Here is a 19,057-nt window from a genome sequence, read left to right as displayed (position 1 = left end):
ACTACAATTAGAAACCACTTTACATACATTAGGATGGCAGCTACCAAAAATAAAAATACAAAAATAAGTATTAGTGAGTATTTGCAGGAATTGGAACCCCCATGCACTGCTGCAGAGAACATAAAATGGTGTTAACTTGTTACAGCTACTGTGGAAAGCAGTTTGGCAACTCTTCAAAAAGTTCAAAAGCATTACCATATGATCCATCAAGTCTACTCCTAGGCATATACCCCAAAGAATTAAAAGCATTCAAATAGATATTTGTAAACATTCATGTTCATAGCAGCAATATTCACAATAGTTAAAAGGTGGAAACAACCCAAATGTCCGCCAACAGATGAAGAGCTAAACAAAATGATGTGTGAAGATACAATGGAATGTTATTCAGCCATTAAATGAATGAAATTCTGACACATGCTATAATAAGAATGAACTGTAAAGACACTCTGCTAAGTAAAATAAGCCAGACAAAAAGAACAAGTATTGTATGGCTCTATTTATATTTATATTTATATTATGCACCTAGAATAGGCATGTGCATAGAGACAGAAAGTAAAATACAGACTACCAAAACCTGGAGAGAAGTAAAATAAAATTATTAATGAAAAGGTGCTGGATTACTTTGGGATAAACAAAAAAAAGTTGTGGAAATGGACAGGCAGTGATGGTTATACAACATTGTGAATACACATACTACTATTGGATTGTACGTTTTTAAAATGGCTAACACGGTAAAATTTATGTTATGTATATTTTGCCACAGTTTTTAAAAATGTGCTAAAATTAGACATGGATCAGAGACCTTCTACATTTATCTTAGCAGTGGAGCAGCAGCACACATGGAATGACGCCCATAGTCAACCGCCCAGTACACAAAAACGAGACAAATACAAGCAGTTTCAACATTCCTGGGCAGGATACACTGTTACCCTGACTTTGGGACAAAGGACTTCATTCAAAAATCGACTCCAAGTCTTCTTCAGGCTTAGCTTCCTGGCTTCCTCTCAAGCGCATTTGTCCGCAAGAACAGCAACAGACAGCCTGACTGGCAACAATGCCAAAGACGCCCCACACCACGGCTGCAGCCAACAGGCTATTATAGAGGCTGAGGTTTCAGCAGTGCCAAAGTTCTGTTCTCACAGGGCCAGTGAGTCTGCTACAGCATGCATCTCTCGCCCTCAACTTCTTTGAATCATTTTATTGAAGTTTAATATACATACAGAAAAGGGTACATCATATGAAACAAAGAAATTTTAAAGCATGTTAGGTAAAATTTAAGTCCAGTATACTCAAATTCATCTCTCATAAATTGGGAATTTAAAAATAAAATTATTTCAGCACAAACAACATTCTTAGCTGCCAAATGTTAATTTCTTTTCCCCAAGTGGAAGAAGTGATTATAGCTATCAAAAAACTCAAGTTGGGGCCGGCGCCGTGGCTCACTAGGCTAATCCTCCGCCTTGCGGCGCCAGCACACCAGGTTCTAGTCCCGGTCGGGGCACCAATCCTGTCCCGGTTGCCCCTCTTCCAGGCCAGCTCTCTGCTGTGGCCAGGGAGTGCAGTGGAGGATGGCCCAAGTCCTTGGGTCCTGCACCCCATGGGAGACCAGGATAAGTACCTGGCTCCTGCCATCGGATCAGCGCGGTGCGCCGGCCGCAGTGCGCCTACCACGGCGGCCATTGGAGGGTGAACCAACGGCAAAAGGAAGACCTTTCTCTCTGTCTCCCTCTACTGTCCACTCTGCCTGTCAAAAAAAAAAAAAAAAACCTCAAGTTGGGGTTCATGTTTGGCACAGTGGTTAAGATGCCATTTGAGACACTAGCTGGGAACTAACAGGTGATGACTACAATAGTTTGGTTCCTGCCACTCTTGTGAGAGTCCTGAATTAAGTTTTCAGTTCTTGGCTTCAGCTGGGCCCAGCTGTGGCTGTTTACCGGCATTTGTAGAAGTGAACCAGCAGATGGGAGATCTCTCTTGCCAGTCTGCATCTTTCTCTTTCAAATAAGATAAATAATTGTTTTAAATTTTAAGTTGTAAATTAAATGGTCAATTTACCAAGAACACTGTCAAACAATGACCAGGATTACCAACTTTTACTTACAAACTCATGCAAGAAAAAACATGGAGCTATTTACCATTCATCACTTTCCCTCATCCCTACATTCCATCCAAGTCATCTGAAAGCAGCCCATCTACATTCAAAACATCTTCTATCTGCTCACTTCTTTCCATTTTCATTACTAAATTATCTCCATCTACCTTGTTAATATTATCTCACCCAGACCAATGCAGCAGCCTCCTCAAGAAGTCTCCTGGCTCTATGTTTTTCCCAAAACAGTGACTTTTTTATTAGTTATAATACTAAGTTAAAAAAAAAAAAAAAAAACTCTTGGGGGCTGGCGCCATGGCTCACTTGGTTAATCCTCCGCCTGTGGCGCCAGCATCCCATATGGGTGCCGGGTTCTAGTCCCGGTTGCTCCTCTTCCAGTCCAGCTCTCTGCTGTGGCCTGGGAAGGCAGTGGAGGATGGCCCAAGTGCTTGGGCACCGGCACCCGTGTGGGAGACGAGGAAGAAATAGCTGGCTCCTGGCTTCAGACTGGTATAGCTCCGGCCATAGCGGCCATTTGCGGGGGGGGGGGGGGGGGGTTGTGAAGACTTTTCTCTGTCTCTGTCTCTCTCACTGTCTTAACTCTGTCAAATAAATAAAAACAAAACAAAAACTCCTGGCAAATAAATTTTGGAAAATATTACAATTTAAGAAAAAATAATGGAATTGTCATGAATGAGGAACACAAACGGAAATGCCAGAAATCCATGTAACCCCATTTCTACTCTTTCTTGAAGTAAAACATTAATACTGGCTCCATTAACTTCTGAAAACCTAATCTTGCTAAAAGAATGAAGCAGGAAGTTTTTTTCATTTAAACCTTGAGATCTTATTTTACCTCATTACTTTAGATGTTTGGAATCAAGAGATCTGTGGGTTTTTTTTTTTTTTTTTTTTTTGGACAGGCAGAGTTAGACAGTGAGAGAGAGACAGAAACAAAGAGACAGAGAGGTCTTCCTTTTTCCATTGGTTCATCCCCCCAAGTGGCTGCTATGGCCGGTGCACTGTGCTGATCCGAAGCCAGAAGCCAGGTGCTTCCTCCTGGAAGAGATCTGTTTTTAAAGAAGTAATTCCAGGTGTAGGCATTGTGGTGTAGCAAGTCAAGTGGCTCCCTGCAACACCAGCATCCCATAAAAGCACTGGTTCAAGTCCCATCTGCTCCATTTCCAGTCCTGCTCCCTGCTAACGCACCTGAGAAAGCAACAGAAGATGGTCCAAACGCATGGGTCCCTGCCACCCACAAAGGAGACCTGGCTGGAGTTCCAGGCTCCTAACTTTGACCTGGCCGAGCCCTGGACATTATGGTCATTTGAGTAGTGAACCAGCAGAAGAAAGATCTCTCTCTGTAACTCGGCCTTTCCAAAAAATATATATCTCTAAAAAATTATAATAATTCCAACATTAATGATTCCCTCCCACCCCTAGAACTCAATATCTTAGATTCCCTCTTGACTATATTAAGGTTCTTCAAAAAGTTTGTGGAAAAATAGAATTAAAACTATAAGATTATTTTGGTGCAAAAAGAAAAATCTGAGGGTAGATGTCTGACACAGCAATTAAGATGCTGCTTAGGATGCCCACATTCCATGTAGGAGTGCCTAGGTTCAAGTCCCAACTCCATTCCCAATCCCAGCTTCCTGCTAATGTACACCCTGGGAGGCAGCAGGTGATTGCTCAGGTACTTGGGTCCCTGCTACCCATGTGGGAGACCATATGGAATTGGCTCCTGGCTTCAGCTTGGTCCAGCCCTGGCTGTTATAGGCATCTGGGGAGACCAGGGGGAGGTACCTGGCTCCTGACTTCGGATCGGCACAGTGCACCAGCCATAGCAGCCATTTAGGGGTGAACCAATGGAAGGAAGACCTTTCTCTGTCTCTAACTCTGCCTGTCCAAAAAAAAAAAAAAAAAAAAAGAGTAGATGGAAGATCTCTGTCTGTCATTGTCTTTCTCTCTGCCTGCCTTTCAAATAAAATGAAAAATAAATAATTATAAAAGTTTTTAAATGCATGCATAGTTTTTTCATACCATGTATTTTCTACATAGTATGGAAAAAAAATTTCAGACCAAAAAAATTTTATACAAAATTAATGCGTACTTTAAAAAAATTTACTTCTTTATTTGAAAGGCCTTCCACCCACTGGTTCACTCCGCAAATGTCCACAACAGATGTGGCTGGACCATGTTGAAGCCAGCAAGGGAACTCCATCTGGGTCACCCATGTGGATGGCAGAGTCCCAACTACTTGAGTTATCATGACTGCCTCCCATGGTGCACATCAGCAGGAAACTGGGATGGAGAGCTGAATGAAGACATAACCCAAGCACTCGATGTGGGCATCCCAAGTGGTGCCTAAATCAATGAGCCAAAAGCCCACATCAAAGAGGGTGATTTTTAAAAACAGAATTCAAGGAAGTAAAGAAGCTAACTATGCAGTTTTCTGGGAGAAGACCAATCCAGAAAAAGGGAACAGTAGATACACAGGTCCTGAAGAGACAGCATTCCTGGTATATTCTTGTAGTCAGCAAGGAAGCCAGTGGGTGTAGACAGAGGAAAAAAAGGGAGAGAGTTAGTACCCTGATGGCAATAGCAAGTTATGGGATCAAGACAGGAAGCCATGAATACCTTTATCTGATATATGTTAACATCGTCAATCTGGAGGCTGTGTGTTGAGAACAAGTTAAAGAGCAAAAACAGATCAGCTAGGAGGATGTTGTCATACTCTAGGAGAGAATTGATGGCTCTCTCTACAGACTAGACTAGTGGGTGGTGGTGAAAAGTGAGATTTTAGATATACTTTGAAAGAGACCCAGTAAGGTTTGATGATGGACAGGATGTGGGTGTGAGAAAGAGCAAGGATGTAAACAAGAAGAATAGAGTTGCCACTAATTGAAATGAGAAAAAAAAAATCCAGGAGGAACAGGTTTGGGAGGTAAATGAGGAACTCAGTCTGGGACATATTAAAATTTTGAGACCTTTTACACATTTAAATGAATTCTGAAGTATGTCATAAATATATATATCTGTAATTTAGGGGTGATATCCAGTTTGGAGATATAAATTTGGAAGTCATTAGCATATGTATAGTATTTAAATCCATAGAACATGATGAGATCACCTAGGAAGTGAGAAGCAGAAAAGGAAAAGAAACCAAGGACTGAGCCCAGAGCAATCCAACATTTAGAGTGAGGAAATGAGAAGAAACCAGTGAGATTTTAAAAGAAGAAAAAGAAAGGATGGGCCTGAAGCTAGGAGGAAAATCAGGCAATGATGTGTCCTTAAAAACAAGTACTTCAAAGAGAATTTGGAGGCCAGCGCTGTGGTGTAACAGGTAAAGCTACCGCCTGCAATGCCAGCATCCCATATGGACACCACTTCGTTTCCCGGCTCTCCACTTCTAATCCAGCTCTCTGCCATGGCCTGGGAAAACAGTAGAAGATGATCCAAGTCCTTAGGCCCCTGCACCCACATGGGAGACCTAGAAGAATCTCCTGGCTCCTGGCTTCATATCAGCGCAGCTCTGGCTGCTGCAGCCATTTGGGGAGTGAACCAGGGGACAGACGGAAGACCTCTCTCTCTGCCTCTCCTTCTCTCTGTAACTCTTTCAAATAAATAAATAAATCTTTAAAAAAAAAAAAAAGAATTCAATGTCAAATGTTCATGAATCAAGTAACTGAAATCTTAAAGGCTGTTTTTAAGATCAAAAATAGACATACGGACTTTATCTAAATTTCTATTTTTAATCGTTTTTAAAATATTTTCTATATTTGAGAATCAGACAGTATGCACCCTCATGTGTTGGTTCACTCCCCAAATGCCTGCAATGACAAAGGCCAGACTGGGGCCACAGCCTGGAATGTAATGCAGGTGTCCTATGTGGGTGACAGGAAACCAATTATTTAAACCATCTTCACTGCTCCCTGGGTCTCCATTAGTAGAGCACTAGAGTAAGGAGCCAGAGCTCAAAACTGAAACCATACACTGCAATGTGGGATGCAGGCATGTTATCTACTAAACCAAATATCTACTATCTAGACAAATTTTTAAACAAAGACTTGACTAAGAAAAACAAGCATTATATTAATAGAACAGTCTAATCCTCAACACATTAGAAACATTAAATGCTGCCTATTACTACACAATTCTTACATAAACCATACCCCCAAAAAAAGTCTACTGTCCAATTGGCAAGCTATCAACTACTGAATAATTCTGATTTGTTTCAATTCTTTCAAAACCAGATGATGACTCTAATTTACATTTTTCTTTAGCTAGCTATTAACTGTTCTCTAACATATAACCACTCACTGTAATGAGTAAAATTAACATTTTCCTCTAGCATTTTTTTGTAAAATACTCCCTTCTGTACAAGTTATTTTTGGTAATAACTAAATCAGAAGTAATTATAATTTAAATAAGTTCTACATGAACACAATAAAAATTACAATGGCTTTCTAAGGAATGAAATTTCCCATGCTTTTTCTTTTCATTGTTGTTACAGACTTCAAGCAATGTCTGCTTTAATTTATACCTCGAACTGTAAGTTTAGAATCACAACTTTAGAACATAAACTATTATAAAACACTTCATAAGAGCTACAGCAGAGTCGACTCATTTGCAATGTAAGTTTAAATGAATCCCATGTTCTAAGCCTGACATGAAACATAACATGGAAAAAAAACATAACATGGAAAATTCCTTTATACACTATTTTTTTAAGATTTATTTATTTATTGGAGAGGCAAAGAGAGTGAGCAAGAGAAACAGAGAGAAGAAGAGATCTTCTATGTGTTGGATCACTCCCCAAATAGCCACAACATTCAGGGCTGGGTGAGGCCAAAGACAGAAGCCAGGAACTCCATCTTCCATCCTCTTCCATCCAGGATCGGAAGAGGGACAGCCAGGTCTCAAACCAGCGCCAACATGGGATGACGGCACTTCAGGCCATGGCTTTAACCTGCTGCACAACAGCGCTGGCCTCCCCCACTTCCCTATTTTTAAAAATAATTTCTAAACTGACTTAAGTATCCTCAGCTGTTAAATTGCATCAATCCTACTGACAAAGGGAGGCCAAATGTCTGTTAGAAGATTAGTTTCATCCATTTCTTTGGAAGCTTTCCTCTGTTAATTATGTCATTAGAAATAAAAATCAATCTTAAATATATGAATAATCATGGACCAACTTGTATTGCTTGTTCTGAAGCTTATAGAACCAAGGAAGACATCTAAGTCACCCTCAGTAGCTACACGGAGTAAGGCAGTAAGATCTCAAAATGGTGACTGAGTGTTGATAAAATTAAGATGGCATTTTATTTACTCTACTTCCTACCCTTACAAATATCTCCATATATTCATACGTGCACACACACACAAATATAAATGTGTGTATATGTGTGTGTATGGGTGTATGTGCACTCTTGTCTTTGCAGAGGGTTGTATCACTTTTCAGACTTGTGAAACTACAGTGGTACATAACCGAAATCATATAAACCGATGATTTTTTTTCCTTTTTTTTTTTTTTTTTTGACAGGCAGAGTGGACAGTGAGAGAGAGAGACAGAGAGAAAGGTCTTCCTTTTCCGTTGGTTCACCCCCCAGTGGCCGCTGCAGCCACAGCACTGCAGCCAGCGCACCGAGCTGATCCGAAGCCAGAAGCCAGGTGCTTCTCCTGGTTTCCCATGCGGGTGTAGGGCCCAAACACTTGGGCCATCCTCCACTGCCTTCCTGGGCCACAGCAGAGTGATGGACTGGAAGAGGAGCAACCAAGACAGGATCCGGCGCCCCGACCGGGACTAGAACCCGGTGTGCCGGTGCCGCAGGTAGAGGATTAGCCTATTGAGCTGCAGCACCATATAAACTGATGATCTTTTAAAAAATTTATTTATTTATGGGGCCGGCGCTGTGGAATAGTGGGTAAAGCCACCATCTGCAGTGCCGCATCCCATATGGGCACCAGTTCGAGTCCCGGATGCTCCACTCCTGATCCAGCAGCAGAGAAAGAGACCTTCTATGCGTTGGTTCACTCCCCAAATGGCCACAACATTCAGGGCTGGGCGAGGTCAAAGCCAAAACCCAGGAACTCCATCCAAGGCTCCTACATGGGGGTAAGGGACACAGGTACTTGGACCATCATCTGCTGCTTTCCCAAGCAGATTAGCAAGAAGCTTGATTGGAAGCAGAGAAACAGAGACTCAAACCAGTGCTTTGATACTGAAGCTGTGGCTTAATCCCACTGTACCACAATGCCAGCCCCTTCCCTTTTTTTTTTTTTTTTTTTTAAGATTTATTTATTTGAAAGACAGAGTTACAAAGACATTACAGAGTTACAGGTTTCTTTTTCTCTCTGTTAATGGCCTAGGACAGCAGTAGAAGATGGCCAAAGTCCTTGGGCCCCTGCACCTGCATGGGAGACCAGGAAGAAGCTCCAGGCTCCTGGCTTCGGATTAGCACAGCTCTGGCTGTTGTGGCCAACTGGGGGAGTGAACTAGAGGATGGAAGACCTCTCTCTTTCTCTCTCTGCCTCTCCTTCTCTCTCTGTGTAACTCTTTCAAGAAAGTAAATAAATCTTTAAAAAAAAAAAAACATTTATTTATTTGAAAGGTAGAGCTACAGAGAGGCAGAAGCAGAAAGAGACATCTTTCATCCACTGATTCATTCCTCAAATGGCTTCAACGGCCGAAGTTGGGCTAATCCGAAGCCAGGAGCCAGGAGCTTCTGCAGGTCTCCCACATGGGTGCAGGGACCCAAGCACTTGGGCCATCTTCTACTGCTTTCCAAGGCCACAGCAGAGAGCTGGATTGGAAGTGGGGCAGCCAGAACTCAAACTACAGGTGGTGGCTTTACCCACTAAGCCAAAGTGCCAGCCCCAAACTGATGATTTTTAATCATGGATTTTTAGCAGTTTCATACTCGTTACTTATGAATCAGAATTTCACAAGATAAGTGTACTTTCTTTCAGAAATAATTTTGGAAGTTAAGAATAAATTAATATTCCCCTCTAAGATTAGATGTTTATCCATGCTTCAAACAAACTGCTGGGGCTTTTCATCCAGCGCCCAACCTGTCCTGATTCTATGAAATAGAGTGACTATGTTTAGTACATATCCCTCTCACTTAACTGCTTCCAAATGACAGATTGAGCTGGTTGGAATGAAAAAAATCAGATCAGAACAGGTAAATATAGCTTCCTCTCTAGGTCTGCTGAAAAGCCAGCCCAAAACTACAAGAGTGCCTGCTACACTCAAACTCAGTCTAGAAAAAACATTAATATAAGTCACTTTTTTAAAAGGAAATTAAAAATAGAGCTGTATATTTCAGAATCTCTACAAGAAGTGCATCTCAAAATGTATAAGCAAGAACAATTCAGAGGAAGAAATGAGGAGTAACATTACAAAAATGGCTTACCTCTGTAGTTGAAACTAAACATTTCCTCAAAAAATGTCCTTTCAGTTTCAGAGAAAGATATTAATCATCATCAAAAGAAATAGACAATCAACCACCCAATACATTTATAAAGTAGCACAACTTAGCCTTAAAGGGCCAGCATCATAGAATAGCAGGTAAAGGTACTACATGTGACACTGGCACTCCATATGGGTACCACTTCATATCCCAGTTGCTCCATTTTCAATCTAGCTCCCTGCTACTGTCCTGAGAAAGCAGTGGAAGGTGGTCCAAGTGTTTGGGCACCTGCCACCCATGTGGGAGAGCCAGATGAAGCTCATGATTCCTGGCTTCAGCCTGGCTCAGTCCTGGATATTGCAGCCACCTGAGGAGTGAACCAGCAGACGAAAGCACATGCGTGCTTGCTTGCTTTCTGTTAATGCTGACTTTCAAATAAATAAATAAATCTCTTAAGAAATTTAAGCTTAAAAAAAAAAAAAGGTAACCGGGGTGCAGTAGGTTAAGCTTCCACCTGAAGTACTGTCATCCCATATGGGCACCAGTTCTAGTTCAGAGTGCTCCTCTTCCCATCCAGCTCTCTGCTATGGCCTGGGAAAGTAGTACAAGATGCTCCAAGTGCTTGAGCCCCTGCACCCGCCTGGAAGACCTGCAAGAAGCTCCTGGCTCCTGGCTTTGGAATGGCTCAACTCCGGCCGTCAGGACCATTTAGGGAGTGAACCAGTGGATGGAAGACCTTTCTCTTAGTCTCTCCTTCTCACTATCTGTAACTCTACCTCTCAAGTAAATAAATAAAATCTTTTTATAAAAAAAAAAAAAGTAACCATAAACAGGGGCCAGTGCTGGGTTGGGCCTCCATCTACAGTCCCACATGGGCATTAGTTAGTGTCCTGGCTGCTCCTCTTCCAATCCAGCTCTCTGCTTGAGGCCTGGTAGAGAGGTAGAAGATGGCCCAAGTGCTTGGGCCCCTGAACCTGTGTGGGAGACTTGGAAGAGGCTCTTTGCTCCTAGCTTTGTATTGCTTCAGCTCTGGACATTGCAGGAGTTGGGGAGTGAACCAGAGGATGGGAGACCCCTCTGTCTCTGTCTCCATCTGTCTGTAACTCTGCCTCTCATATAGATGAATCTTGAAAAGAAAAAAAAAAAGTAACCATAAAGAAATTCCAGAAAAGATATAAATTAGCCATCCCTGGGGCCAGCACTGTGGCACTGCAGGTAAGGCCACTACTGCCTGCAGTGTCGGCATCCCATATGAGTGCCAGTTCAAGTCCAGGTTGCTTCATTTCTGATCTAGTCTCTGCTATGGCCTGGGAAAGCAGTGGAAGATGGCCCAAGTCCTTGGAACCCTGTACCAATGTGGGAAGACCCAGAGGAAGCTCCTGGTTCCTGGCTTCAGAGCGGCGCAGCCCCGGCCATTGCGGCCAACTGGGGAGTGAACCAGCGAATGGAAGACCTCTCTCTCTCTCTCTCTGCCTCTCTTCTTTCTCTGGGTAACTCTTTCAAATAAATAAATAAGTATTTTTTAAAAAAATTAGCATCTCTCCCACACCCCATTACTATTTAAGAAAATACTCTTGGGGCTGGCACTGTGGCACAGTAGGTTAATCCTCCACCTGTGGCACCAGCATCCCATATGGGCACCAGTTCTAGTTCCGGCTGCTCCTCTTCCAATCCAGCTCTCTGCTGTGGCCTGGGAAAGCAGTAGAAGATGGCCCAAGTCTTTGGGCCCCTGCACCCATGTGGGAGACCAGGAAGAAGCTCCTGGCTCCTGGCTTCGGACAGGCGCAGCTCTGGCCGTTGCAGCCAATTGCAGAGTGAGCCAGCAGATGGAAGACCTCTCTCTGTGTATAACTCTGACTTTCAAATAAATAAATAAATCTTGAAAAAAAAAATAGGGAGAAGGGAAAACAAAAAATATCACCATTAGTTCCTAGGTAAATAATGCCCAAATTCCCCACAAATTATGCTAAGTAGAATATGCCTTCATATACAGGATTCTCACCATAAAAATCTGATCACAAGCACTATTAAAACATCAAATCAGATTATTTTGGTTACTCTTAACGTGGCAGTTTTCAAATGTGGATGAATACTGTAGTCATCCGTAATAGCCTTAAAAAATAGTGATGTCTACGTCCCATCCCCACAAATTCTTATGTAATTGGGGTGTGGCCTGAATATCAAAAATAGCTCCACAAGTAATTCTAATGTGTGACCATGGCTAAAAACCACTACTTTAAAATGACATATATTGAAGACATTAACCTAGCTACTTTGGAGTATATGCACATTTACAAACATAACATACACAGGGGCCGGGGCTGTGGCACAGCAGATTAACCCTCTGCCAGCGGTGCCAGCATCCTATGAGTCCCGGCTGCTCCTCTGCTGATCCAGCTCTCTGCTATGGCCTGGGAAAGCAGTAGATGACCCAAGTACTAGGGCCCCTGTACCCGTATGGGAGACCTAGAAGCAGCTCCTGGCTCCTGGATTTCGATCAGCCCAGCTCTGGTCATTGTGGCCATTTGGGGAGTGAACCAGCGGATAGAAGACCTTTCTCTCTGTCTCTCCTTGTGTCTGTAATTCTACATATCAAATAAATAAATAAAATTTAAAATATATATATATATAAAACACACACACAGAGACTAGTTTTTTTAAAAAAATCTGACCATTCCTCTTGGATACAACTTCTTGACATCCCAGGATCACCAATTTTCCCACACACTCATCCAATGTCAGCAGTTTGAAAGTAACTTTGACTTCAATGCCTTCAGGTACTCTAAAAGTTGGCAACTTGGTGTTTTATTTCATAAATAACACTCAAAAGCTGACAGAAGTACTAAGGATCCACATCTCACAAAAACATGTCCTGTAGATTTGGACTTTATATTTTGCTGTCAGTCTAGGTATTATTATTATTATTGTTTACCTTTTTCTTTGCAGCTTTGCTTGGTTTAACAATGTTTGTAATATAAAAGATTTTGCAGGTTAAAGTGAAATTTCAATGTTCAATTGTCACTGAGCCATTTTTTTTTTTTTACTAGTTTTAAGTTCAAGTAATAGACAGTAAGTTGCATACACTTAGAGTACAATTCTGTTAAGCTTTAATGTATTTACCACCACAATTAACACAAACATTTTTATCAACCTTAAAGAGTAGGTGTTGTGGTACAGCACGTTAGGCCACTGCTTGTGACACCCATATCCCATACTGGAATGCCAGTTTGAGTTCTGGCTACTCTGTGATTCTGATCCAGCTTCCTGGTAATGTGCCTAGAAGTCAGTGGATGATGGCCCAAGTACTTGGGTTCCTGCCACAAATATGGGAGACCCAACCTGAGTTCTTGGCTCCTGACTTTGGCCTGGCCTAGCCCTGGTTGTTACAGGCATTTGGGGCAGATAGAATATACTCTCTCTCTCTCTCCAAACCCTCCCACCCCACCCACACTCTCTGTCACTCTACGTTTCAAATAAGTAAATCTAAAAACAAAGTCTTCATGCATTTCTCATAATCTAATCCATCCCTCCTCCAATTCTTATTCCCAGGCATTCACTGATCTGCTTTCTGTCACTACAGATTAGCTTGAATTTCCTAGAATTTTGTATGAATAAAATCATACATTACATATTTTTGGTATGGCTTATTTAATTCAACATATTATTTTGATTTCCAAACATATGGTCATATGTAAAAGTTGTTTCCTTTCCATTGTTGAGTGGTACAAGGTGAACAGTCTCAATCAGAAAATTAAAACTCTGAAATGCTCCCAAATCCCATTCTGATGCTCAACCAGCAAAGTCTATACAAATATTTCAGTCTGAAAAATTCTGAAATCTGAACATTTTTGGTTCCAAGCACTTTGAATAAAGGATATTCAACCTGAACTCTTACACTTTTGATTACCATACTGTATAACTAGCATGTTTTTGTGGCACAGAATATTTTTTTTGAAAAATCAGTTTGGTGATCCCCATTTTAGTTCTCACTTCACTTAGCTACATATGAAGCAAGTCACTTACCTATTTCTGATACCCTCTCTAGAAACTGAAGATATAACATCTCCCCTATGTAATTTACCTATGTAAAAAAGACAATTGCTTAAGGACTCTGTCTCCTCTCCCAAAGGGACAAATATCATATGTTCTCCCTGTTCGGCAACAACTAACTGAGCACCAAAGGGGAAACCTGTTGAAGTGAAATGGACACTATGAGAAACAGTGACTTGATCGGCTCTTGTCCTGACTGTTGATGTACAATGTAATACTTTATCCATTTTAGTATTTTTTTGTTGTTGTTGTTCTAGTACTACTGGTTGAACTCTGTAATTAACACACAATAATTCTTAGGAGTTTAAATTTTAACTGAAAAGTGATCCCTGTTAAATATGAGAGTGGGAATAAGAGAGGGAGGAGATGTACAATTTGGAACATGCTCAATCGGACTTGCCCCAAATGGTGGAGTTAGAAACATACCAGGGGATTCCAATACAATCTCATCAAGGTGGCATGTACCAATGCCATCTCACTAGTCCAAGTGATCAACTTCAGTTCACAATTGATCACACTGATAGGTCTAAGAGTCAAAGGGATCACACAAACAAGACTAGTGTCTGCTAATACTAACTGATAGAATCAAAAAGGGAGAGAAGGATCCAACATGGGAAGCGGGATACACAGCAGACTCATAGAATGGCAGATGTCCTAAATAGCACTCTGGCCTCAGAATCAGCCCTTAAGGCATTCGGATCTGGCTGAAGAGTCCAAGAGAGTATTTTAGGCATGGAAACCTAAGACACTCTGGAAAAAAAAAAAAAAGACGACGACGACGACCTAAATGAAAGATCTCTGCAAGTGAGATCCCAGTGGAAAGAACGGGGCCATCAAAGAAGGAGGTACCTTTCTCTGCAAGGAGGAGAGAACTTCCACTTTGACTATGACCCTGTCGGAATAAGATCGAAGTCGGCGAACTCAAAAGGCTTCCATAGCCTTGGCAACTCATGACTAGAGCCTAGGGAGATTACTGACGCCATAAACAAGAGTGTCAAATTGTTAAGTCAACAACAGGAGTCACTGTGTACTTACTTTTCATGTGGGATCTGTCCTTAATGTGTTGTCCAATGTGAAGTAATGCTATAACTAGTACTGAAACAGTATTTTTACACTTTGTGTTTCTGTGTGGGTGCAAACTGATGAAATCTTTACTTAATATATACTGAATCGATCTTCTGTATATAAAGATAATTTAAAATGAATCTTGATGTGAATGGAATGGGAGAGGGAGCGGGAGATGAGAGGGGTGCGAGTGGGAGGGAAATTACGGGGGGAGGGGGGGAGCCAATGTAATCCATAAACTGTACTTTGGAAATTTATATTTACTAAATAAAAAAAAAAATTTTTTTAAAAAAGGACTCTGTCTTCTAAGACCTATTGATTCTACTGAGACACGTAAACCTTCCAGGAACACAGATATGCCCATCTGTTTACATATTGCCTGTGGCTGCTGTTGCACTACAACAGGCCTCTGGGCACACAGACTGGGTGAGTTTCAGGGGCCAGCGTTGTGGTGCAGTGGGTTAAGCTGCTGCCTGCCACTTCAGTAGCCCTTACTGGAGTGCAGGTTCAGGTTCCAGCTATTCCATTTCCAATTCAGCTTCCTGCTAATGCACTTGGGAAGACAGTAGAAGGTGGCTCAACTACTTGGGCCCCTGTCTTCCATATGGGAGACTAGATTTCAATTCCTGACTCATGGTTTCAGCCTGGCCCAGAACTGGATGTTGCAGCCATCTGGGGAGTAAACCAACGGATGGAAGATTTCTCTCTCTATTGTGTCTTTCAAATAAATAAATAAATCCTTAAAAAAAAAAAAAGGATCAAACTGAGAAGTAGTTGTGAACTCTAGGGAAAAGATGGCATACTGAGTCTTTGGGAATATTACATTAATTAAGATATACTGCCTGCTATTCCTGACTACAAAGACAACTGGAAAAGATCGTTTCATTCTGTGTTGTTTTATCTGAATTCATAGTCCATATTACTATTATTGCATTGCAGATTTTAACCAAATGTCAAGGATTCTGAGATCTAACCAAAACACAGTAGTGGCTAACTTCTGTGCAATCCCCTTATTGAACCACAGGTGCCAGGGTCCTGAGCTTAGTTTTTAGGCTCTGTCCACAACTGGGAATATCCATATTTTCAGGTCATTCTACCTGTGAAAAGGAATTCTAGAATAGAAGGTCTTTTCCTATGATTCTTATGATACAAAGACTGCCACATAAAATTGAGCCAATATGTAAGGGAAAATACAGTTTACAGATAGAACTTAAAGTTGAAATTACCTGTCCACTTTTTCCTAATTCCAGTTCTATTATAGCAACAGGAGCATGTATTTGAGTTGAGTGCCTTGACTGAGACTTGCCATCAACTCTCCAGCTCAGGCCCCGAAGCCCATTGTCCCAGCGGCTCTGGTTCACGAGGCTCTCGCGGATTTTTGTCTTGTGGCTCTTCCAGAACTTGGAAATGACGGCAGCTTGCTCAGAAGTGATCCCACCTTGCTTTTTGGTTTGAGCAGTCAAGAATGCCTCCAGCTGGTTGAAATCCATGTCTGCAGATGCAATAGACTACAAAGACAGTAGAAAAAAGCATTACTTTTATTTTGATAAATAAAATGATACCTTCATACCTACAGATCACATTTTGAGTGATTCTTAACCACTGAATATACTTTTTTATATACTTTCTTTTTCTAAAGATTTGTTTATTTATTTTAAAGGCAGAGCTACAGAGAGGCAGAGGCAGAGAGAGAAAGAAAGAGAGATCTTCCATCTGCTGGTTTACTCTCCCCATGGTTGCAATAGCCAGAGGTGGGCCAATTGGAAGCCAGGAGCTTCTCCCAGGTCTCCCACATGGGATCAGGGGCCCAAGCACTTGGGCCATCTTATACTGCTTTCTCAGGCCATAGCAGAGAGCCAGATCGAAAGTGGAGCAGCCAGGACTCAAACCGGCACCCATATGAGATGCTGGCACTCCAGGAGGTGGCTCTACCCACTAAGCCACAGTGCCAGCCCACTGAATAAACGTTCAAAAAGGATCATCAAGCAACAGTAATAAGTACAAAAACACTCTCTCTACAAATACTAAAAACCAGAAAAGCTACTGTAAAAACTCCATGTGAGGAGCAGGCACTTAGCCCAATAGTTAAAAAGCGTACATCTCACATCAGAGTGCCTGGGTTTTATTACCAACTCTGGGTCCTAAATCCAGCCTCCTACTAACACAGATCACAGGAAGAAGCAGTCATGTTTCAAGTAATTGGGTTCCTGCCACCTACATGGGAGGCCAAGATTGCATTACTGGGTCCTGGCTCCAGGTCAACTATTAAGGACAAGTGGGAAGTGAACTAGCAGATGGGAATGCACTCTCTCTCAAATGAATTCACATTGCTTGAATTCTGTATCAACAACTAAATGGGGCCAGCACTGTGGCATACCAGGTAAAAACACTGCCTGCATTGCCAGCATCCCATATGGGCGCCGGTTCGAGTCCCAGCTACTCCACTTCCAATCCAGCTCTCTGTTGTGGCCTGGGAAAGCAGTGGAAGACGGCCCAAGTCCTTGGGCCCCTGCACCCTCATGGGAGACCTGGAAGAATCTCCTGGCTCCTGGCTTCAGATCGGCACAGATCCGGCCATTGCGGCCAGTTGGGGAGTGAACCAGCAGATGGAAGACCTCTCTCTGCCTCTCCTTCGGTTTCTGTGTAACTCTTTCAAATAAATAAATCAATCTTTAAAACAAGTAAGCAAACAAACAAATAAACAAAAAAACAACTAAATGTACTCACTTCCACGGTGGAGAAATAAAATGAAAACTTTTAAAATAAAACAAAAGAACAATATTAATTGGTCATCTAAGGAAATCTTACATAATTTCATAATGCCTCTGATTAGTTGTCATGAATACATAAAGCTGACTTTTTAAAAAAATATCTTCTCAGAGCTGGCATTATGATGTAGTGGGTAAAGCCTCCACATGCAATGCCAACAGGATCCCAAATGGGTACCAGTTCAATACCTGGCTGCTCCACTCCAGAGCAAGTTCCCAGCTAATTTGTCTGGGAAAGCAGTGGAAGATGGTACAAGTGCTTGGGCCCCTGCACACACGTATAAGACATGGAAGAAGTTCTGGCCCAGCCCAGTATTCATAGCCATTTGGAAGTGAACCAGCAGAAGATCTCTCTCTGACTTTCCAGTAAGTTAATAAATCTTTAAAACTAAGTAAAAATTTTAAGATCTTCTCACTAGTTTTATTTATTTTTTTAAGGTTTATTTATTTATTTGAAAGAGTTACAGAGACAGAGACCTTCTATCTGCTGGTTCACTCACTAAAGCCTGCAACAACCAGGGCTGGGCTAGGACAAAGCCAGGAGCCTGGAACTACATCCAGTCTCCCATGTAGATGGCAGGGGCCCAAGCACTCAGGCCATCTTCTGCTGCTTTCCCAGGCACATTAGCAGGGAGATGGAACAAACTGGAGCACCTGGGATTCAAACCAGTTCCCATATGAACCACAGTGCTGGCCCTGAGAAGTAGACTCTTTATCAATACCCAGAAAAAAAAAAAAAAAAGCTCTCAACTGGTACACTGTGCCAACAGTGTGTACAGAAATGCCATTACCTAAAGAGCAGCTACAATGCTTTCAGTGTTGACCTGCAGAGACTTGTGAAACATCAAACAAGGATATGAAAAGTATCAACACAAACTTCTTACTTACAATGTGGGTGTTTGAGTGAGGAATATGTTATGGGAACTTGCAGGGTCAACCAGTTTAGTGTAACAGTGAATAGGAAAATAGAGAAGTAAGCAGTTTGGAGTGTACCAATATAAGTAATAAGGAGCCACTAAAGGTTAGGCAACTGGGTATTCCTGATGTAAGCTGTGCTTTACAATGCTAAATCTGAGAACATTAAGTAGCTGGACTGAAGTAAAAAAAATTGTCAAAAGGTTGTGGCATGGAGCCTTCGAGAGGACAGTGACAATTAAGGCAGGCTTCTCCCTGACTCTTCTTTGATATGTCCCTATTCTCTCCTGACCAAGGTGGCTGGCACAAACTCAAAACCAGATAAATCATAGTATCCTCCTTTTTCTGGGCACACTGACGGGTCCAAATCAACTTCCTAAAGAAGTACTCTTGCCTTTGGGGATCATGGGACCGGAAGGTTGTGAAGCTGAGATTGTAGACAGCCATCTTCCTTACCTTGTAGCAAAAGCCTAATCACAACAACAACAAAAAATGAAGCCAAGCAGAGGTAAAAGGAGGTCCTAGTGGGGTGATATTCCTGTTCTATTGTCCTTGGGGCCCTGGTTCCTAAAGACCTTCCTTAATTTTCATAAGCTAACTCTGCATCCTTCCCATCTATGGGCACCAAAAATCCTATCTACTATCCAAGGCTGTTCCATCATTTGGAACCAGGAGTCCTGACTGCAACAGGGCAGCAGCACTAGGAACAAAGGAACATAAAGGTGGACAATACACAGGTAGAGTACAGCTAATGG

The 19,057-nt window shown here is 41.9% G+C and overlaps 1 protein-coding gene across 3 annotated transcripts in view; it reads right to left on the bottom strand.

The window, feature by feature from the left end:
* Positions 1 to 19,057, bottom strand: part of COMMD1 (copper metabolism domain containing 1) — a 158,762-nt gene that overhangs the window by 85,873 nt on the left and 53,832 nt on the right. For all 3 annotated transcript variants that reach the window (XM_062209512.1, XM_062209511.1, XM_062209513.1), the window contains exon 2: positions 15,846 to 16,127. In XM_062209512.1, the coding sequence (XP_062065496.1) occupies positions 15,846 to 16,127 (282 nt within the window). The remainder of the gene's footprint in view (positions 1 to 15,845; positions 16,128 to 19,057) is intronic.

The sequence above is a fragment of the Lepus europaeus genome, chromosome 13 (assembly GCF_033115175.1).
Source record: "Lepus europaeus isolate LE1 chromosome 13, mLepTim1.pri, whole genome shotgun sequence".
Lineage (NCBI taxonomy): Eukaryota > Metazoa > Chordata > Mammalia > Lagomorpha > Leporidae > Lepus > Lepus europaeus.
Note: the sequence above shows the minus strand (reverse complement) of the source record. Positions and strands in the feature narration are given on the sequence as shown.